Consider the following 22,803-nt stretch of genomic DNA (forward strand, 5'->3'; position numbering starts at 1 on the left):
CAGCCACCGCAGCCCTGCCGACCAGTGTTGCCAACAAGCCTCGGAGATAATTCCCGGAAATGCTTGTCCAAAACCCGCTGAATCCCCTCACATCACACTGAATTTTCAGTCACAATTCCCAGAAAATTCCCATAATGTTAAAATGGCGGATGTTTTGCAAATAAACATAAATATAATTGAATAAAAATAATTGTAACTTATTTCAACTCTCAAAATCACCATTGAACCAAACAAAGAATCTTTCAGTCCTTTTAAGATATTTATTTTGACATGAAGGGGGTTCAGGAAGCTTTGTGCCAAATAGAAATGTGTTCGGATGCAACCGCACTGCAGAAATAAATCCAGTTTGACACCCTTTTAATTGCCATGGCTCAGTGCTAGGGAATCCTGGGAATTCTAGTTTTCTGAGACATTTAACCTTCTCTCTCAGCAAACTCTGGTGTGACAACAAACTACAATTCCCAGGATTTCATAGCACTGGGCCATGGCAGTAAAAACAGTATGAAACTGGATTGTCTCTGGAGTCTGGAGTGAAGATGCAGCCTGAGTTGGGTCCAAGACACACAGAAGAAATAAACCAGTTTAAGACTGCTTTAACTGCCCTGGCTCAGTGCTAGAGAACCCTGGGAATTGTAGTTTTGTGAGAAAGAGCTCTGGTGCCACAATGAACTACAATTCCCATGCATCTGAGGAAATACGCTTAAGTCTAGGAAAGCTCATGCTGCCAACTTTTCTTTCAGTGAGTCTCAAAGGTGCTACAAGATCTCTCTATCATCATCACCATTATTATTATTATCATTATTATCATTATCAAATCCAAATGCAGCTTAAGAACTGGACTTAAATTGGCAACACTGAATCCTGTAGACTCATTCTCTGGGGCTGTGATATGGAAGTGTGCAGGCAATTCCCTTGTTCAACCAGGGAATCCTGGGAATTGTAGTTTGTTGTGACATGAGACACTGCTTTTACCGGCAGCCAGGGCTCCATGCATGAAATTCTGGGCTTGGTGGTTTGTTGTGCCCAGAATCCCATCATCGCAGGGAGCCTTGCAGTTAGAAGCAGTGCCAAACTGGATTATTTCTGCAGTATGGATGGCAGTGGAAAAGAGAACGAAAAAGAGAGCCACAAAACAAACTTCTTGGAAGACAGAGCAGGGATGCCAACTTACCAGGTGCTCTGCCCATGCTCAGAGGCATATTTAATCACTAACACACACACACAGTCTCAGGGACATCACATTCACATCACACAACTAACTAGTAGGGCAGCCCATGGAAGGGAGGGAAGATGGAGATAAACACATCCCTGATTATTCTACCCAGGTGCTCTGCCCATGCTCAGAAGCACCTTTCCACCTCTTTTTCTCCTCCATTCTTCTACTTTTTCCCTACTAGATTTTCCTCCCATCGACCCAAATGGTCCTCCTCACAGTACAACAACAACCCTGAGAGGTAGGCTTGGGGCACTCTGCCCAAGCTCAGGAATTCAGAAATTCAAATGTCACTCTCAGGCACACACAGTAGTCCCAACATCAACCCATGATACCATTATCAACTATTGCCTTTGTGACTGTGTGCCTTAAAACTTATGGCTTACTTGGAAATTCAAGGCAATTGGGATTAAGCCAGCCAAATCCCTCACTCCTCCTGGGCAACACTTTGTGCCTGGGTTGGTTGCTTGCCCAATGCCTGCCTCTCTCTCTCTCTCTCCAGCAGCCGCTTTGCCTGGAGCGGAGCCTGAATGCCTGAGGGGGGGGGGGGCAATCAATCACTGTCCTCCTCTCTCTCTGATTGGCTGAAAAAACTGTTAGTGTGATTCCAGAGTTGGTTGGTTTGCTCTTTGCTCCGTTCTGAACAAGTTCTGGCTCTCAAAGGGAGTCGTTGGAGAGAGAGAGAGAGTGTGTTTTTTCTTCAGCCCTCTTTCTGATTGGCTGAAACTGTTACAATCCAAAGGGTTGGTTGCATGCTGCAGGCAGCTTTCAGGCTGGAGCTGAAAGTCGCCGAAAATGCACTGAAATAGAGGAGGGCACGGAAATCACACCAAAAGCTCTGAAAAGTCACCGTTTTCGTGTGAAAGTCGCGAAATTGGCAACACTGCTGCCGACCGCTGGCAGCTTCCTTCTTATAGCCCTGCGCGCGCTTGCAGGGCTAAATAGGAGGAGTTTTTCCTCCTGGGGCTGGCTGGCCAATGGCTGCTGGCAGGGGGCGGGCTGTTGGAGCTCCACTCTGCCCCCATTGGTCAGTCAGCCTCAAGAGGAGGAGCTCCTCCTCTGGTCCCCACGTGGGCCGGCCCAGGCCCAGCGAGGAGGAGGAGGAAGAGGAAGGAGGAAGAAGAAGAAGAAGAAGAAGAGTAGCAGGAGGAGGAGGAAGAGGAGAAAGAGGGAGGAAGAGGAGGAGAAAGAAGTAGGAAGAGGGAGTAGCAGGAGGAGGAAGAGGGAGTAGCAGAAGGAGGAAGAGGGAGGAAGAGGGAATAGCAGGAGGAGGAAGAGGAGGAGAAAGAAGTAGGAAGAGGGAGTAGCAGGAAGAGGGAGGAAGAGGGAGTAGCAGGAGGAGGAAGAGGGAGGAAGAGGGAGTAGCAGGAGGAGGAGGAGGGAGGAAGAAGAAGAAGAAGAGTAGCAGGAGGAGGAAGAGGTAGGAAGAGGAGGAGGAAGAGGGAATAGCAGGAGGAGGAAGAGGGAGGAAGAGGGAGTAGCAGGAGGAGGAAGAGGAGGAGGAAGAGGGAGGAAGAGGAGGAAGAGAGAGGAAGAGCAGCAGCAGGAGGAAGAGGTTTTTGAGGCATGCACTCACTCTTTCTGAAGGTGAGACAGTGTGACTTTCCAAAGTGCATTTCTGTGTATTTTCGATGCTTTTAATGCTAAAAGGTCTGCTTTAACAATGATAGTGATGGTGATGATGGTGATATCAGCCAGCTTCTGAAGCACGGCCGATGTAAGTTGCTCTGATTTTTACAAACTCGTGCGCAGTGAAGAAAAACCAAAGTCCCTTGACCAAGTACATACTTCTGAGAAGTATAGTTTCAAGACACCTGAAACCGAGGGCAAATCCACTTCTTGTTAAACCATCTTGACATATTCAATATGCATAGCCACGTGAACCCATGTTCAGTGTGAAACGCAAAGAGTTTGGTTATGGAATAAGCCTCTGAAATATGCAAGAGGCCATGTTAAATAAAGCCATGTTCAGTGCCCAAATGTGCTGTTTGGAATGGAGGGGGGGGGGGTTGGCCAGAAAGGGAAGTACATTTCTGCCATCTGTCTAGGAATAATGCCCAAATGTCCTCCATTTTGATCATGCCTAAGAAACATGCATTTATATTAACATTTTTTAAAAAAAATCATCCATTTTTTTTGCTGTCCTCCATTTATTAAAAAAATAAAATGTCCTACATTTGAAAATGTTGTCCTACATTTGTCCCGGTTTGGAGGTCCTGACTTATGGCAACCCTAGGCCCCTAGCCATCTTATGAAATTCAGTACTTTTATCTATTCCTGTCTTGTTCCAGAATGTAGCTCCATGTTTCTGCTAGGATTGTTTTGATGCCACCATACACATTACTGCTATAGCTAAACTTTACTGCTGGTAAATGATGCAGCAAATGGTACACGGCACAGAGGCATTCCAGTCCTTTCATTGACAGGGTCCAGTATTGTGTCAGTGCCATTGTTTCATAGTAAAACTGGGTCCCAAACAAATTCTGCCTAGACTTATCTCTCAGCAGCAATTAAACCAAATGTCTATCACTTGACATACAGGGCACCTTGTTTGCAGTGCTCTTTCCCCAGGCTGAGGCTGATGGAAGATGATCTCCCAAGGGTTATATTGTGCAGATGAAAACAGAGAAAATCAAATTGCGTAAGCATAACCCATACTCCCCAACACAAGCAGGTTAGCAACAGAGGAAAATGCACTCTCCTGTCCATCTCAACCTTCAGATCTTTTCACACCCTCAGAACTGCAAAGCCAAGGAAAAGGTATCCAACAAGGTGACTAAAGTAACTCTGGATCTGATGCTAACAAGGACTCCAAAACCCATCTGCCTCAAGGCAAAGGCCCAGTGCAATATGATACCTAAATCCAGTAGGATTTGGAACTGGGAATGTTAGAATGGCTATGATCACTCGAATGTGAGTTGCACCCAGACTAATTGCACAGAAATATAGGTCGGAGACATCTTGAACATGACAGTATTCCAAAACCCATATTATGGTGATCCTTTTATTAGGTCAGCCCCAAAGGCACAAGTATCTATGTTGCAAGCTTTCAAAACCTGAAGATTCATAATCAAAGAAAGATGCTTTTAGAAAGAGTGAAGGGGAAAAGGAGGGGAGAGTGACAGTGTTAGAATTGCATAGTCTACAAGCTGTCTTCAAGTGGTTTGAGAAGCGAGGTTGGCAGCGATATCAGATTAGGGTTATCAAACTCTGGATGGCCTTTGTGGTATCTTCCAATTCTCTGATTCTATGATTTTAAGAATGGTGATGAAAACAGAAAAATAAAATCCGTGTCTCTGTTTGAGAATGCAAAGGACCCCCTTGAAACCTCAAACCTGTCTTAATCTGGTGTCAAGATCACAACCCCCTTTGCAGGCAAAGGGATCTTGTAACACCTTTGAGACTAACTGAAAGAAAGAAGCTTCCTCGTGCATCTGAGGAATTAGGCTCAAGTCTAGGAACACTACTGGCTCCTTTTAATTAGTCTCAAAGGTGCTACATGATCCCTTTGCACATTGATTTCCCAGTCTAACATGGCTAGGTTTTGAATTCAGTCCCTTTGTAGAAAGAGACTGTTGAGTTCCTCAAGCAGCCTATATATGTGGGGTATGGAAGGAGTGGTCCACAGGCTACATGCAAAAACCCCCAAGGCAATTCTATGGCTTTCTCAGGACCCATCAACACCTACACACAAAAACTACATTTGTTTCATTACTTCAAAATGTCCTGTAGGCGGGACAATTTTGCCATGCTTCTGCCCTGTTCCCAGGCTGTTTTCAGTCCAGGAAGGCCTTTTTTTTGGTCAGAATTCTTGCTGAGATGCAGATGAGAAAATGGCCCTGAGAGGTTCAAAATGTAGCTAAATTGGGAATATTCAGAGGCAAAAAACTAAAAAACAGGAGTAAGGAATGGTGAGGTGTATGCATGGCCCTCCAAGATTGCCATGCGGCCAATGTATCCCACTTAATCTGCTGCAATCCTATATTGTCAGTGCACCAGATGAATTTAGGTACTAGGTGAGGTAAAGTCAACAAAAACCCATGTGGATAGCTTTTGGTTGAAAGGATAATCCCCCATAAGATAATGTCCCAATTCAAGAAGGCATTAACCACTCCAATGTAGAATCCCACTGGTGGGCAGGTAATTTTTGATATTCTTTAAGTGATACAAATGCAGGGGCAGCCATGTTGATCATAAGATACATTCCAAAATCCATGCTGTGGTAATATCTTTATTAGGCCAACCCAAAAAAAAAAAAAAATTAAAGCACAAAAATCTCTGCATTTTTTTAACAGCAAAAGTTTCATCATCGGGCAAAACAATTTTTAAAACACATTCAAAGGAAAGTAGGGAGAGTGATAGTGTTAGATCCATCTGTTGTCTTCAGATGGTTTGGAAAGAAGCATCCTAACAAACTATGCTCATAAGGCCACACCATGAGATAGATCTCAGTGGAAATGAAAGGGATATAGTTACATGATTACTAATTGATAGTAATTTTCATATTGATTCCAGTGGGATTTAAGTAAGGTAACTGTGACTGGATCTGACCTAAAATCCAGATTAAACACAGGTCCTCCTTTAGAATCAAATGCATTGTCATTAGTAACCGACTACATTAACACACATGAATATCTTTTAAAACTAGAAAAACGGACAAGTTTGACAGAAACCTAAATGTGATTTGCAGACCTTTGAGCTGTTGTTGTTGTTGTTGTTGTTGTTATTATTATTATTAGTTCAAGGTACCATGCAAGTGATTATATTAAAAGCAATAAACCTTGGCTGGAGTCCTGAAGGTTAGTCTCAACTAGAGTAGACCCATTCAATGAATTGTTGAATGGTAAGTCAACACATAGGTAAATGCCATTGATTCAAGGGATCCTACTTTAGGTAGATTAGAAATAATTCAGACCCTCCTCTATTGTAGGTTTATCATCCACATTCAGAAATAATCTTGATTAATAGAAAGTTTTTTTTAATTTAAAATCACAATTCTTGTTTTTAACTTTTACCACAATCCTGTTAAACAGCACTATATTAAATAGTTTAGCACTTTGTTTTCTTCTGAATATTTTGACCACCCTCTGAGAAAAATGTGTGTCCAACAATAAACCAGAGAGCCAACATAATATAGTGATTTGAGTGTTGGACTGTAACTCTGGAGACTAGAGTTCAAATCCTTGCTCAGCCATCAAACCCCACCGGGTGACCATGGGCAAGTCACACTTTTTCAGCCTCAGAGGAAAGCAGGGCCAACCCTTGGCAAAATGTTGCCAAGAACACCTATGATAGGTTAGTAGCCTTAGGGTTGTCATAAGTTGGAAATAACTTGAAGGCACACAAAAAACAACAAACCATAAATTATGACACTAGAAAGCCATTTATGCAACAATAGTTTTTAAAAAATGAAGCATTTAGACTTGAAAAATATGATACCCAAAAGTATGCAGTAATTGTTGGTAGCATTAAGCAGCATATTGCTTATTGTCATTGTACAGAAGTCCAACTGATATCAGTAAGTCAAACTATGATGTTTTCTTCTCAGCCACCAGCTACTCAATGACATTGAATTTCATGACCTCTCGTTCTTGCTCTCCGTAGTCCAAGGCTTCACGCAGTCTGGTCCAGAACACATTTTCAGCCTCGGGGTCTTCAGGCCAAGTGAGGTAGCTTTCTTGTTTAATTAATTTCCTCAAGCGATGGTAAGGAGACAATCTAGAAAGGAATGTAGGACTGAAATTTAAAGTTTTCCATTCTTCAAAGCATGCACACATAAAAGCACGGACGCACACTCAGCCCAAAACACACATCTAAATACAGAGGAACATCAGGAGGAACATCTAATCCATCTGTTCCAGCATCCTCCTTCCCACAGTGACCAATTAACTATCTACAATTAGGATGCACATAACTCTCTTCACTGTTACTCCTCAGCAACTGGTACATAGTGACATATGGCCTTGAATGTTGAACTTCTGTTTAAAGATTATGGTTACATAGACACTGACAGATCCATCTTCCATGAATGAGTTCAATCCTTCTTTAAAGCTATCGCTAAGGTACAAATTGAGTACCCCTTATCTAAAATCCGAAATGCTCCAAAATCCAAAACTTTTTCATGGCTGGCTGAGATAGTGACACTTTTACTTTCTAATGGTTGAAGCTACACAAACATTGTTTCATGCAAAAAAAAATGTGCAAAAAATGTATACAATTGCCTTCAGGCTATCTATATAAAGTGTATATGAAATATAAAATAAATTCAGGTTTAGACTTTGATCCCATCTCTAAGATATCTATGTATATGCAAATATTTCAAAGTCCAAAACACTTCTGGTTGCAAACATTTCAGATAAGGGACACTCAGCTTGTAGAGCTCTTATCACATTTTGCAGCAGCTAACAAATTATGTAATTGGGTGGGGGAAAAATTCTTGTCTGTCCAGTAGTTTACACACACACCGTTGGCCACATTTGTGGCTTTGACTTCTGTGGATTTGATTATTCACGAATTTGATTAATACATTCTCTCTAGGAATCTCTAGGTTCTACTGCATGACTTTATTGTCAACCTCTACCAAATGTCACACTGGAGGACCTAGAGGTTTCTAGAGTGAATACTTCTCTATGCATTTGAAAGTCCTCCAGTGCAATTTTATGGTCAACTTCTGGCAGATTTTCACCATAAAATTGCCATAGGGGACCTAGAGATTCCTAGAGAGGTTGTTTTCTCAGTTAAAAAGAATATAGCCTTTTTATTTGCATTTTTTCAAAAGGATCCTGTGCCCTAATCCCAGTGAATGTGGAGGCTCTACTATGTGTGTGTGTGTGTGTGTGTATACATACACACACACATACAGAGAGAGAGAGAGAGAGTATTATGAGAAAAGAAGTGAGAAAAACCATGATATTTGCACTCTCCATCATGTTAGTCATTGCACAGTGCTGTATGAGATTCCTTTGTGTGACCAGAATGTCCACCTCCTTTTTTATTCCTATTTCCACATTCCCACCAAAGTTCTCTAGCACTTGCTTGTTCCCTCAGCTCCCCTCCCATCCATTGGAACAAACTAGACAAACGCTCTGCCTTGCTGTTCAACATTTTTGTTCCTATCGCTTTCTGATGAGTTCTCCCCGCTCACCTGTAATTTGGGATTTCCTCCATAAACACCACAACCAGAGGGTCCTGCCCATGGTAGTAGATCTTGGAACAAGCCAGCTGGATCTCTAGTGAACACCATTCACTTTCAAGGTAATTCTTATTCACTATGCACAAGGTCTTGCGGCTTCGACTTACTCCATTCTGCACATTTTCTATGTAATATTCCCCAGGAGCAAAATCTCTAGGCCCAAAACAGAGTCGGAAGCAGGGTTCTCCTTCCTGTTCCAGCTTTACGAGAACATTCTTTGCCACCCATTCATAATCCTGGCCACAACAAGAAATGTAGGCATCATACTGGTAATCCTGTCCTTTTGGACGCAGCTGCCTTTGGCCCCAGCCCCTCAACAGGTAATAAGCATGCCTGAGAGTCCAACCAAACTTGGCACTGATCAAAGTTATAAGCTGGAACAAGAGAATAACCACAGTGGTGGCAATAAAGAAGTATATTCCCAAGTTCACAAAGCAGTAAGTCATGTCTTCATCAACAAACAGACGATCAGTCGCACCAGGCCCAAAGCAATGGTAGGAATCCAATAATGGTATCTGGACATTTGGATCAGACACAGACCAGTTTTGAAACCATGCATTCACACAAGAGCATGTCAGGGGGTTTCCAGAGAGATCCAGATACTTTAGGGAGGAGAGTCCACCAAGCACATTTTTGCTGATGTTCCTAAGGTCATTTTTGGTCAGGGACAGCTGTTCCAATGATGTCAAACCAGAAAAGACCTGTGCAGGCAGATCTGTGAGGGAACTGTCTTCTAGGTAAAGTTGATGTAGGTTACTGAGACCTTGGAAGATATTTGGACGGAGTTTCCAGGAGCCATTCCTATCTGGCTCAATTTCTGAGAGGTCCAGAGTGTCTAAACTAGTTAGGTTGATGAACGAAAGGTTAAGGAATAAGATCCTGGGGTTGCCCTTTAGGGAGAGGTATTGTAGATGATCCAGCCCTCCAAAGAGTTTTTCTGGGGGGCAGATGGGTGATCTAGGGATCTGAAAACTAAGATCCAGCTCACGAAGTGAATAGAGGCCTACAAATGGGCTTGGATAATCAAACCGATTGTAGGTAAAGAGGCGGTTGTGACTGAGGTCTAAGGTTTCCAGTTTTTTAAGGGGTGCAAAGACTTTCAGAGACAGCTTGTAAAGGTCGTTATGATCCAAGGAGAGGTACCTCAGGGATGTGAGACCAAGAAATGCCTTTCTTTTAATTGTGAGGATTCTGTTTCTTGAAAGCAGAACAGTCTTTACGTGATTGAGCAGAAAGGCGCGATCTTTCAATAATCTTATACTGTTATCGCTCAAGTCCAAGAACTCCATTTTTCTAGCATAATGGAAAGTGGCACGGGTAACAGCCGTAACCTGGCAGCCCTGCATGATGAGTGTCCGCAGTGCTGACATACCAAAAAAAGACCCTTGCTGGAGATTGGTCAAGTGGTTCTTTGAAAGATCCAGATAGCTCAAGTTTGGCAACGGACGGAAGACATCATGTGGCAACTCGGTGATAGAATTTCTTTTCAGGATTAGTGTACGTAATCGCATCTGCTTAGCCCAGACACTAGGAATGAGTGTTAGAATTTTGCACTTATCCAGAGAGAGGAATTCTAAGTTCTCAAACCTGCTGAAAGTTCCATTTTTCAGGTGTTTGTACTCTGTGGTAGACAAATCTAGCCATGTGAGGTTAGAGCAGGAACCCAACTGGCTTAGTTGAAAATCATTAATCTTGGAATGCTTGATGTCCAAAGAGGTCAAAAATGGCAGGCTTTGTAAGACAGAGCAAAGTGCTGGAATGTTGTCATGTAATGATGGATTCATACTGGACAGGTGTAACATGGTCAGATTAGGAAGAGAAGCATTTATAAGCTGGGACATATGTAAAGGATTCACGTCCAAGGATAACTCCACCAAAGAAGGTGTGGTGCGAAAGGACCCAGCTTTCACTGTTGATATGTTGTTACAGGTTAAATTTAATTGCAAAAGATTAGGAAAGGAGCAGTTGGATAAGTCCAGCCTGGAAATGCCATTGCTATTTAAGCTGAGGTTTTTCAGGACAGGCAAAGTGACCCAGCCAGGGTCCATACATGGGGTGGAGATTTGATTTGAATCTAGATCCAGGAAAGTGAGGTTCAGTAAGCCTTTCACAGCTGTTGCCACTTCTTGCAGACTGGAGAGATTGTTGGAGCGGAGATGAAGTTCCTGGAGAGAAATCTGGAACATGAGGGCATTGGGGTGCAGTGTGGTGATTCTGTTATGACCCAAATGCAGCTCACGCAGATTCCTCAGGTTGGTCAACATAGAGGGGCCCACAGATGCCAACTGATTCCAACTCAAATCAAGCACTTCCAGGTCTCCCAAGCTTTGGAAAGTATTTGATTCAATGTCAGATATGAGGTTGTGGTCAAGATAAATTTCCAGTAGGTAAGGAAGATGGAGGAAGGTCAAAGAGGTGAGATCCTCCACAATGTTGTGGGAAGCATTGAGCCAAACAGTGGAGTTGGGTAGAAGAGAAATGGCAGAACTCAGGTTGGCTATGGCCCGGCCAGTACAAAGAGCAAGGCCCACTCTTTTTGGGGAAAGAATACAGCGACTGAGTCCAAAAGTATCAGCACCCCAGTGTGACCATGTGAACAGGGCTAGTAGCATGCAGAGCTTCATGGAAACCAGATCAATATGAGGCATGATGAGATAGAAGCTCTGTGTGTCTTCCACCTACATTTCATATACTGTTGGCTTTGTCATACAAGAATCATTCTCTGTCTTGCAAAATGAATGAGGATTGTCATGAAGTAATTCCATGTGTTCCTGTAACAAGAATGTAACATGTTCCATTTAGGTAAGTTAGGGGTAGAATGGTGGATAAATTAGTACTTGGATTCATGTACACACAGAGTTGCTATAAGACATGTTATTCATGTTCAGAGAAGCAATGTGGTAGTGCAACATAATACTTAAAAGTCATAAGTATAATTCACTGCAAGACATGACTGACCATGGGTGCATCTACACTGCAGAAATAATGCAATTTGACACAACTTTAACTGCCATAGCTCCATCCTACTGAATCCTGGGATTTGTAATTTGTTGTGATACCAGCATTCTTTGGTGGAGAAGGCTAAAGACCTTGTAAAATTATAAATCCCAGTATTCCATAGGATGGTGGTACAGTACTTAAAGTGGTCTCAAACTTCATTATTTTTATGCATTTCATGTCATACTTATACAGTTGGTTGGATCCAGACTGAGGCTGCATCTGCATTGCAAAAATGATGCACTTTTTGACACCACTTTAACTGCTATGGCACTATCTTACAGAAACCTGGGATTTGTAGTTTGTTGTGGCAACAGAGCTCTCTGACAGAGTAGGCTTGATATCTCTCAAAACTACAAATCCCAGAATTCCATAAGACTTCATAAGACTATCACTACTATGTGTTCTTTGAAGTTTCCAGAAGATAGTCCTTTTGTCTTGGTTTGACAGTCCCCTGATAGTTCTAGCAAGACTAAATGTAAGCTGTCCTCTGAAAAAATACCAAAAGACATGGTGATGGATTTCTTTTGTTAGGTGATGTGTCAATGGCCACAAGACTTGCTTGCAGCATTGTACCTAGCAGAGAGCGGGAACCACTTCTTGCTACTTTGCTACGAATGGCAGAGTGCCTTCAGTCTCTCCTGAGAATGCAACCTTAAATGGTTTCATTTCCTTTATTTTCTCTCAGTTTCAGGACTGCTCATCAGAGCTTGAGGAAGATGCCTTCTCTGTTGCTCTGCACTAGATGTATTATTATTTATTTCATTGTACAAATGTTCAAGGAGTCAGGTCCCTGTCCTGATGAGTACACAGTACAGTTAACATTCACTCCCAGTGAGATAACAGAGAAAGGGGAGAGAAAATTGGGAATCTTCATAAGCAAGAAGATAAAACAGGGCTCAGGACACTGTTTGTTTATATTCTAGAAGTGCAGTTGTCATCATTCATGCAATTAATAACTCTTCTGAGAGGTCTTCCCATGTTACACTGTACTTGTATGTGTTCAAACTGTACACATGTAGAAATGTGTGTGAGAATCCCCTTACCTGTCCTGTAATTTGTAATCCTAATTTGTAGCCAGGTACAGATTGACTCTCCCTTATCTGGAATTCTGAAACCCAAAATACTTCAAAATCCCAAAGTTTTTTTCACATGTGGCTGAGATAGTGACACTTTTGCTTTCTGATGGTTCAGTGTACACAAAGTTCGTTTCATGCACAAAATTATTAAAAATATTATGTATAGAATTACCTTCGGGCTGTGTATATAAGAACCTACGAAACGTTCATGTTTAGATTTGAGTCCCATCTACAAGATATCTTATTATGTATATGCAAATATTCCAAAATCTAGGGGGAAAAATCCAAAATCCAAAACAATTCTGGGGCCTGGGCTCAAGCATTTCAGATAAGGGAGACTCAACCTATACAATAATCTTCTCAAACACAGAGTAGAGGTCACGGGCATAGCTAAACCTGGATAGAATGAACGTATGTATGTGTGAAGAGAGTAACCCATGTTCACTTTATGGAAACCATTAATGTAGCCCTCCATTGTCTTCATGGAGCGGAATTTCTTTTTGTCTCTAAGAAGTTACCAAAGGAATTCTGTGGAGACTATTTTTATACTTACATGTGAGAGAAAATTATAAAGAAGAGAGGAACATCTGACAGAGGCGAGAGACTGAGAACAGTACAATGGACAGTGTGAAGAAAACACACCAAATGAGGAAGAACTGCAGTTAACACAGCCTTCATTCAACAATAGCTTTGAGGTCAGAGAATGGCAGGATGAGGCCCAGAGCCACATGCTAAACATGAGTTTTGTACTAGGAGACCAGCCTGAGACCTAAGCAAGCATCCGATTTATTGGACTGTGTCCTGTCCTGTTTTGTTTTGAGACTGAAATTGCATAGCTGTACAGAATTGTTCATATTTGCCAAAGAATCCAGCACATGGATTAGACTCTAATCCATGTGCTGGACTGCTTGACAAACACACTAGTCAACTCATTACACCATGCTTAAGACTAGGAGAAGTAACTAACTCAACTCCGATCTCCCCATCAGAGAGAACTGCATAAATCTTCAGTGGCTTTTCCAACACAATGGAACATAGGGTTGGCTAAGGTCCTGAGAATAACTTGCCAAAGCAGTTTATAGAATGTGCACATTAACTGCTTCCACATAGCTTTCTGATCTAGAGCAGAGATACCCAGACTTTGGTTCTCCAGGTATTTGGACTTCAACTCTCAGAAGCCCAGCCTCTATGACTGATGTCCAGGTATTCTGGGAGCTGAAGTCCAAAACACCAGGAGGATCAAAGCTTGGGAACCACTACTTTAGGGAGAATGGACAACATACAGCCTTCCAGATGTTGTTTAACTGCAACTCCCATCAGCTGTAGCCACCAAAGCCAATGATCAGGAATTCTGGAGACTGCAGTCCAGCGACATCTAGGGGGCTTCACTTTGTCCACCCCTGGCCTAATTTGATATTCAGAAATGGCAGGTGAGTATTTGGCAAGAGCAAAAGGGAGGAGAAGGTGATCCAAGGAACATCTGGGAGGTTATAATCAGCAGAAACATGAACTGAATTATATTTTTTAAATTAAGATATAGCATAAACTTTGACAGATGCCCAGTGATATGAACCTCAGCCCAATCTCTGAAAGAAATTACCTATCAGGGTGTTGTTTCTGAAAAGTTTCTTACCTCCCGTTAAATATGGGAAAGTTAGTAGAAAAGATGGGAAAGTTAGAAGAGAAGAGTTAAAATGTTTACTTATTTGTTTAATCAGATAAAAAATCTAATTCAGATGCATTTACTTTAAAAGAGAGGGAAAAACCTTAACTATTATGTTCATGTGTTGTTTAACGAACAAAGCAGAAAAATGCTGTCCATCATTTTGCTACCCATGCCTTTTTCTTAGGAGAGAAAGAATTGAATTACTTTTTGAAAACCCCATTTCTCACCCACCCGACCAAATACTGTAACTCTTTTTTTGCTTTCCTCACTTCTTTATAATATCATTTCAGTTCACCAATGTTTTGTTTAGCTTATTGATTCTCCCATGGATTCCAGCAAAATTCTGAGACTTAAGAGCTTCGAAATTCAGCTACCCGGAACAGGTAATGTGCCTTCATGTGGAGTAGAACATAAAACAAAACCTCCCCTTCCAAATTGACTTTATACTTGTTGGTTTAAAATATTTCAATCTTAGAATTAACTGAACTATCATATTCTGATCAATCACAGAACTAAGTGGTTTGGATTTTCGGGCCTAAACGAACACAGAAGGACTAACAAACAGCAGAGGTAATTTTGTAAATACTGTACAAATAAAACTAGGCTTTGGGTAAAGAACCTGTTAGGAAATGTAAGATTTGTTGACTCTTTAGCAGTGCTTCTAATTTAATTAATAAATTACATAATTCTGGAATTAGGTTAATCCTGAAATTCTAATTTAAACTAATCAATTACATTTTAAAAAAAACTAACTAAATTTACCATTTTGTTATTATTATTATTATTATTATTATTAAGCTTTATTTATATAGCACGGTAAATTTACACAGCACTGTACATACAATCTTTTTAATTAGACGGTTCCCTGTCCTCAGGCTTACAATCTAAAAATCTTTTTGTTAGAAGATTTCCCACTTAATTTTCTTACTACAGTCTGTCCTTTCCTTATGCAGGAGATCTGTTCCAGACCCTCCTTCCGCGTAAGGAGAAAACCATGTATGCTCGCAGCCCACTGAAAACAATGGGATATATGCATGCGGCGCAGTGCGCACACCATTCATTAAATTGTACCACGGCTTCAGCGTATGCTGAAAGCTGCAGAAGGGAAACCCACATATGGCACAAGCTGACTGTATATTTATTTATGTAATTAATTTATACCCACAAGAACTTAAAAAGGCTTACAAAAGGCTGAAACAAAAGGGGGAAACAGATAGGCAGGAAAAGGTGGCTTGAAGCCACCCCTTCTGAGGATGGATTGGGGCTGCAGCAAATAGATGCCGCAGCCCTAATCTGCCTTGAAGCCAGCCGAAAAAGGAACAGATGAGATCCCCTCTTTTTTCATCCGGTGAAAAGCCAGCTTTTCCTGCCCCACTGTGGCTTGAAGCCAGCTTGATGACACTCCGGTGGCGTGTAAACACCATGCCATTGGAGTGTCATGAAGCCACCCATGTCTGGGCAGCATTATCGGGACGTGTGGTGTCTAAGCGCATGCACTGAGGACACCTGGAAGCGGTCTTTTTCCGCCTATCTGTTCAGGGTCAAAAGTCCAGCTAAAATCTTATTTTACAAAAGTTCGAAAACAATTTAAAGATTAAACAAACAATTCTATTAAAGGGATTATAGTTAAAACATGGAGTTGAAACAGTTTTAAACACATTTTAAAACAAAAGATAGGAAGGTAAAAGCACAGCACAATATGTTCGAAACACCCTTCTGCCACATAAGGTACATCTACACTGCAGAAATAATGGAGTTTGACACCACTTTTAACTACCATGGTTCCACCTTTTAGAATCCTGAGATTGGAAATTTTGTGAGGCACCAGCACTCTCTGGCAGAGAAGGCTAAAAACCTTGTAAAATTACAAATCCAAAGACTCCATAGGATGGAGCTACAGTCCTTAAACTGTGTTATTTCTAGAGTGTAGATGCACCCATAATTTAAGCACCAAGGCTTGCAGATTAAAAAAAAAGTATTGCCTGACAGTGGCAAGGAGATGCCAATGAGAAGGTTCTCTCAACTTAATTGATAACTTTTAACTAGCTAGTTCCTATCTCCCACCAAAAATGAAAAGTAAGTATTAGGAGGACTAAGAAGAAACCAACCAACCAACCAAAAAATACCTCAAAGGTCCACTGCTAAAACAATTTGTTTGTTGTAAAGGAGCATTTTTCAGAAGGAAACCTAAAGGGAACATAACTGAATCAATTTGAAAAGAGGTTCATACCAGTTCCAGGCACATGTCGACAGGTTTTGAAGTCCAGAGATGATTTCATTGAGCCTAATACAGTACTTGATGAATACACTTGATCAGTTCATACTGCCTAATACTGTCACACAATCTCTCTCATACATGCAAATATGAATAAATGCACCAGAGTGTAAGAGATGAAAGGGAGAAGGTTTGCTGTTTGGTTTTAGCTTGACAGTGTAGCTGCTCAAAGCTGTTCAAAGCCTGGGAGTTCTGCTTTTGTGGCAGTGCACTGTTATTGCACAACCCGCAACACAGTGGTGGGAAATACCCATTCATTCCAATCCCATCAGTTCTTCCTGACCTCCTTCCTCTTAATCTGTTTTGCCAGCTGGACCTGTCGCTAACAGCAAACCTGCCATCCTACACCAGACCCTGGAATATCTTGCAGTGGAAATGGGACAGAATTCACCTTTCTTTCTCTTTTTCTGCATGCAAACACCCCTCAGATGCTTTCACTATCTCTTCCCTTGCTGTGAGGATTTTCAGTTTTAAAAAATGCAACTGTTTCCTCTATGGGAAGGGTGTGCCTTTTGGAAAGTGAAACTTGTGAGAGAGGAAAAAAAGAGAAAACAAGGAAGTAGCTGTGCTTTTGCCCAGAATAACCCTGGGCTGGTGTTTTTTTTTCATACCTCAGTTTTTCTACATTACCTACATCTACAAGAGTATTTTGTGGGTTTTTTGGGCTATGTGAGCATGTTCTAGAAGAGTTTATTCCTGACCTTTTGCCAACATCTGGCATTCTCTGATGATGCCAGCCACAGATGCTGCCGAAACGTCAGGAAGAAACTCTTCTAGAACATGGTCACAGGCAGGGCCAGCATGGTGTAGTGGTTTGAGTGTTGGACTGTGTTTCTCCAGGGATTGAATCCCTGGTTGGCCACGTAAACCTACTGGGTGACCTTGGACCGGTCACACTCTCTCAGCCTCAGAGGATGGCAATGGCAAACCCTCTCTGAAGAAACTTGGTAAGAAATCCCCAGGGATGCCTTAAGATCACCGTGAGTCAGAAGGCACACCACAACAAACAACGGTTGCAAACCTGCCATTCTGGAGGGAGGAAAACCTCTCATGCTGACAAAACCTCAGTATGTTTTCTCATTAAATGAAATTTAATTAAAAAGAAAACCCAGTCTTCTAAAACTGTGATTTTGAACACACAAGCAATAGGCAGAGAGGGTGCGTTCTCAAAACCACCCTCACCGCATCTGCACTACAGCATTCATACAGTTTGCTACCGTTTTAACTGCCATGGTTCAATGATATGGAATCCTGGGATTTCTAGTTTGTTGTGGCACCAGAACACTCTGACAGAGAAGGCAGAATGTCTCACAAAACTACAAATCCCAGAATGCCATAGCAATGACTCATGGCAATTAAATCCGCATCAAACTGTATTAATTTTGCAGTGCAGATACAGTGTCAGCTTAAGTTGACATACATATATACATGCATGCAAACCTCTCTTTGCTCTCCTGCTAGCAGGGAAACACCATCATATTTAGGCAGGCCTTCTGCTAATAATTCACATGATAGAAAGGATTTTCATAGGGCTGTGCTTTTATTTTATTTTTTTATTATGTTTTCGTTGCATCTGGTCATGTTTTATTTGTTTGGAAACAATGACAATCCAAACATTATAAAATGGACGATCAAATATGAACTTGGCAATGCAACCAAAGTTAGATGCCATAACAAAACAAAAGGTGGATGCTGTGTACACAAATAGATGGAAGTAATAATCTCTTGCCTCAGTAGGTGTTGAATGTTGTTGTTAATGTAATCCAAGAAAGGGAAGCAGTTCTCATCTTTGAAGGGTGTATGTCCCCCTTCATTCTTCATTGTTTTTGTCACATCGGACAGTTTTCCTGTTCATAAAGCATCAGTGAAAGGGGACAACTTTGAGCAAAAATAAACAGTGGGGAAAAGACTGAGTGCCCATTCTCCCTCCTGTTATTTCTCCAACCAAAGTAATTTTATTGCAACAACAACAACAATCATGGGGACTTAACTACACACATTGGCTGTGCATCTGCACTCCAAAAATAATCCAGTTTTGACACTGCTTTAATTGCCATGGCTCAATGCTATGGAATTCTGGAAACTAGTTTGTTGTAGCATCAGAGCACAGCAAAGCTCTGTTGCCACAACAAACTACAGTTCCCAGAATTCCATAGCATTGAGATATGGAAGTTAAAGCTGTATCAAGCCGGATTATTTCTGCAGCGTGAATGCAGCCATTCCCATGCAATACATCATTCTGTTGAGAGGTGTGTGTTGTTACTTTTTTAATCTCACTCTTATATGTCCATCCTTATTCTCACATCACCCCGGGCCCTGTGAGGTAGGTTTGAGTTGAGAGAGTGACTGGCCCCACACTGCTCAACAAGCTTCATGCTTAAGTAGGCATTTGCCCCTCTTGATCCTTGCAAAGCCCAAGGGCCAGATTACACATTCAGGAGGAAATCAAGTGCTCAGGCTTTTCTAAGACTGTACCATTGCATGGCCCACTTAGGAGAACGCATGGCTGAATACCCCACGTGTTAAAAACAAGAATGATAGTACTGCAGATGGAAAGCTAGGATGTTGCTGAGAATTCTAGGTGTTATACAGGGGTTTCCATTAGCAGTAAAGAATAGTATTCAAACATGAATTCTACACTGATTTCCTATAAACATGTGCACTTAAGTTTGCTGGGAAGTCATGCAGTCCAGATCTGTCTGTCTGTCTACATACCTACCTACCTAAGAATCAAGAGGCAAAGCTTTTCCTGGAATGCACAACTTCACAGTAAATGTATGTGGTCATGTTTATGGGAAATCAGTCTAGGGTTCATGTTTGAACAACAAACAGTAGTTGTAAAGCTGCCGTTTGGGGGGGACGGGACATCTCATGCTGATGCTGACAAAACCTGTGTTATTTTTCTGATTAAATGGGGGGGACCCAGTCTTCTAAGACTGTGATTTTGAACACACAAGCATTAGGCAGAGGGAGTGTGTTCTCAAAACCACCCTGGCTGCATCTACACTGCAGAATTCACACAGTTTGACACTACTTTAACTGCCATGGCTCAAGACTGTGGAATCCTGGGATCATAGAATCATAGAGTTGGAAGAGACCACAAGGGCCATCCAGTCCAACCCCCTGTCATGCAGGGAGTCACAATCAAAGCATCCCTGACAGATGGCTATGGGACAGATGGGATTTGTCATGGCACCAGAGATCTCTGACAGAGAAAGCTAAATGTTTCTCCACTGCTAACAGAAACCTCTGTAAAATACCTAGAAATTCTCGGCAACATCCTAGCTTTCCATGTGCGGTCCTAGTCTTGTTTTTAACATGTGTTCATGTGTATATATCTACACACACACACACACACATATATATACACACACACGCACACACACACACGTATATACACACATACACATATATTGTTGTTATGTGCTTTCAAGTTGTTTCTTATTGCAACCCTAAGGCGAACCTATTATGTCGTTTTCTTGGCAAACTTTATCAGAGAGGGTTTGCCATTGCCTTCACCTGAGGCTGAGAGAGTGTAACCTGCCAAAGGTCACCCAGTGGGCTTCATGGCTGAGCTGGGAATTGAATCCTGGTCTCAGGTGTCGCAGTCCAACATTCCTCCTAGAGCTCCTAGTAGCTGTGATTTCACTCTGGCGGGACAGCCACCATGTGCCTTGGGTTGCCAGATCTCAAGGCTTGGTTCTCATTCTTCAGTTTTCATGTGTTATCTCCAAGAGGGAGATGAGGGTGGGAGATAAGGGTGCAATTCTCTCATTGTACAGGCTGAGAGAGTGTGACTTGCCAAGGTTACGCAGTGGATTTACACAAATATATATGTATGTGTGTACCCACACAAAACACCTGAGAGCGCATACATCTGTACGTCCCACATTCCATCTTCTTCTATGTACTGCATATTTATTTTGCCATAAACTCTCCTTATGCACTCATATTTGTGGGAAATATTCTGGGGCAAACCAGGCAAGCCATAGCAGGAGAAAATACACACACACACACACACACACCCCTTTTCATAGGCCAAACTATCTCCTTTTTGGATACCTGCTCAAGAACACTATTTCCCACAAAATATTAATTCATAAATTAGATGCTCTCCAACTGCCCCTTTTTTGTGTGGATTTTAAAAATAAAAATGAAAGTGCGATTTTAAAAATCAATAGATAAAGAAAAAAGAAGGAAAGCCCCTAATTTTGCCCCTCTGTGTAATAAATCATTGTATTTTTCCCCACGTGTTCATCTTTTGAGGACATCTATTTGGTATGAATGCTTAAATAGTGTAATGCTTAAGGATTCAGCTCCCAACCACAGACTCATTATATGTGCAATAGCTGGTGTGGAATAGATGTATAACGTGCAAGTAAATTTATGTTCATAAATATAAGGAAATAGGTGCAACCTGAATATAGAGGTTGCCAGACTATATGCCTCTTTAAGTTTTTTGTATTGTAATATATTACATAGCTTTAGTTTTTTACCTTACATTTCAGCTGAAAATGTCTCCCCCAGCGGATTAAAAAGTTTAATCATAAAACAGTCCCTACTTGCCCTCTGGTTTATAATTCTGAAAGACATGGCACGGAAAGAAAGGGGATTGAAAAGACCTAATTCAGATATTAGGTCTTAAATACATTTCATCGGCCCTCAAAAGTTGTTACTACTACAACATCAATAATAATAATAATAATTTATTTCTTATCCACGTCTCCCCAAAGCTCGAGGGGAGGTACAACATCAATTAAACAGATTAAAACACATAAAACCATTTAAACACATAGGTTAAAACACATAAACACAGAACACATTAAAATCATGCAAACATAAAATTTCAAATATCCCAATTTAAAATCCATGCACTCAAAATTTAATGGAGTCAAGATGATAATTTTAAGGCGGAAAACCTCAATTCTCCAAAGCACTCTAGAACCATTTGACAGTTTATTTTATCAGTCCATTTCGGGAAAGTAAGGCGGGAGGATGGAGGTCATGTCCAAATTATATTTATTTATTTATTTATTTATTCATTCATTCATTCATTCATTCATTCATTCATTCATTCAAAATGCTTTACAGATCCACCGCTTATAGCACTCTGAGTATTTTTTTAAAATAAAACCATCTTCATTCAACCAAAACCTGGAGTCCTCCCAATTAATGCTGGTATATACTGATGCCCACGTTCCAAAGGTTACCCAAGGCTCTCGCAAAACTAATTTACAGTAGTAAAAATGTATGTGTGTGTATCTGTCAGACCCATAGCTCCAACACTATAAAACCTAGACATCTGAAAATTGGCATTTCAGGTTCTAAAGAGGAGCTATAGGTGTGCAGCTGATTGTAAATAGGTCTTTAAAATAAATTACAGTCGGCCCTTCTTATACACGGATTTTTTATATATGGATTCAAGCATCCATGGTTTGAATTTTTTTTAAAAAAAGTATAAACTTCAAATATCAAATCTTGATTTTCCATTTTTTATAAGGGACACCATTTTGCTATGTCATTATATTTAATGAGACTTGAGCATCCACGGATTTTGTTATCCATGGGGGATCTTGGAACCAAACCTCAGCGTATAACAAGGGTCCGCTGTACTGTAATGTAAATATGTTTGAAATCTGCAGTTCTAATATCAACCACTGAGTAGCAGACTTTACTAAATAGTATCTAAGTGATCAATGGATGTAATTTGAACTAGAGGAAAGTAGTCCAAACACAGAAGACGTTATCAGACAAGGGAAACTGGAAGTATAATCCAATGGCAATCCGAACACAATTATGGGGTTTAATGTTATTGCGTGATAGACTACTACACGCAATTTCGGGCAATGGGAAGATTTCTCTGAAGATGCCAGCCACAGATGCTGGCAAACCGTCAGGAAGAAACTCTTCTAGAACATGGTCACATAGCCCAAAAAACCCACAAAAAACAATGAGAAGTCAGTCCGAATGCAATCATGGGGTTTCACGTTATTGTGTGAGAGGTGATCACATGCAATTTCAGGCAATGGCAAGCTATTTTCGGGCAGTGGGAAGTCAGTTCGAATGCAATTTGAATTCACGTAAATTCGCTGAACTAGCAAATTCATGTGAATGCGTTCTGGCCCCACTTTCTTTTCATTCAAAATTAAGAGAAATTCCTCCTGTGTGATAAACTCCCGAGTTATAGTGCCTCTCCTCCACCAGCCAAAGGGCAGTCTGCTTCATGGGCTACTGAGTGGGAAGACTATTCTTTCAGGGGCTGTTGGGGTGCCCCATAGCAGTGGGTAGTTTTTGTTCTTCTTCTTGTTATGTGTGTTTAAGTCATTTCTGACATGGCAACCCACAGGTGAACCTTTCATGGGGTTTTCTTTGCAAGATTTG

The 22,803-nt window shown here is 41.2% G+C and overlaps 1 protein-coding gene across 1 annotated transcript; it reads right to left on the reverse strand.

The window, feature by feature from the left end:
- Nucleotides 1-5,436: 5,436 nt before the first annotated feature.
- Nucleotides 5,437-16,873, reverse strand: LOC149303678 (uncharacterized). Its single transcript, XM_089480520.1, has 3 exons — nt 16,378-16,873; nt 8,358-11,176; nt 5,437-6,931 (listed from the first exon to the last, which is right to left on the reverse strand). Exons 2-3 carry the CDS (start codon nt 11,051-11,053, stop codon nt 6,769-6,771), a joined length of 2,859 nt encoding a protein of 952 aa, XP_089336646.1. The 5' UTR covers nt 11,054-11,176; nt 16,378-16,873; the 3' UTR covers nt 5,437-6,768.
- Between the last annotated feature and the right edge of the window lie 5,930 nt (nt 16,874-22,803).

The sequence above is a fragment of the Sceloporus occidentalis genome, unplaced genomic scaffold (assembly GCF_023333645.1).
Source record: "Sceloporus occidentalis isolate IW3139 unplaced genomic scaffold, rSceOcc1.0.p SCAF_14, whole genome shotgun sequence".
In the NCBI taxonomy this organism is placed as follows: Eukaryota; Metazoa; Chordata; class Lepidosauria; order Squamata; family Phrynosomatidae; genus Sceloporus; species Sceloporus occidentalis.

Bases quoted from the DNA above. Each gene is read 5' to 3' on its own strand.
- LOC149303678 (XM_089480520.1), bottom strand. From the start codon at position 11,053: ATGCCTCATATTGATCTGGTTTCCATGAAGCTCTGCATGCTACTAGCC. The intron at 6,932-8,357 runs GTGAGCGGGGAG...ATTCCTTTCTAG, and splicing joins GAGGAAATCCCAAATTACAG to ATTGTCTCCTTACCATCGCT.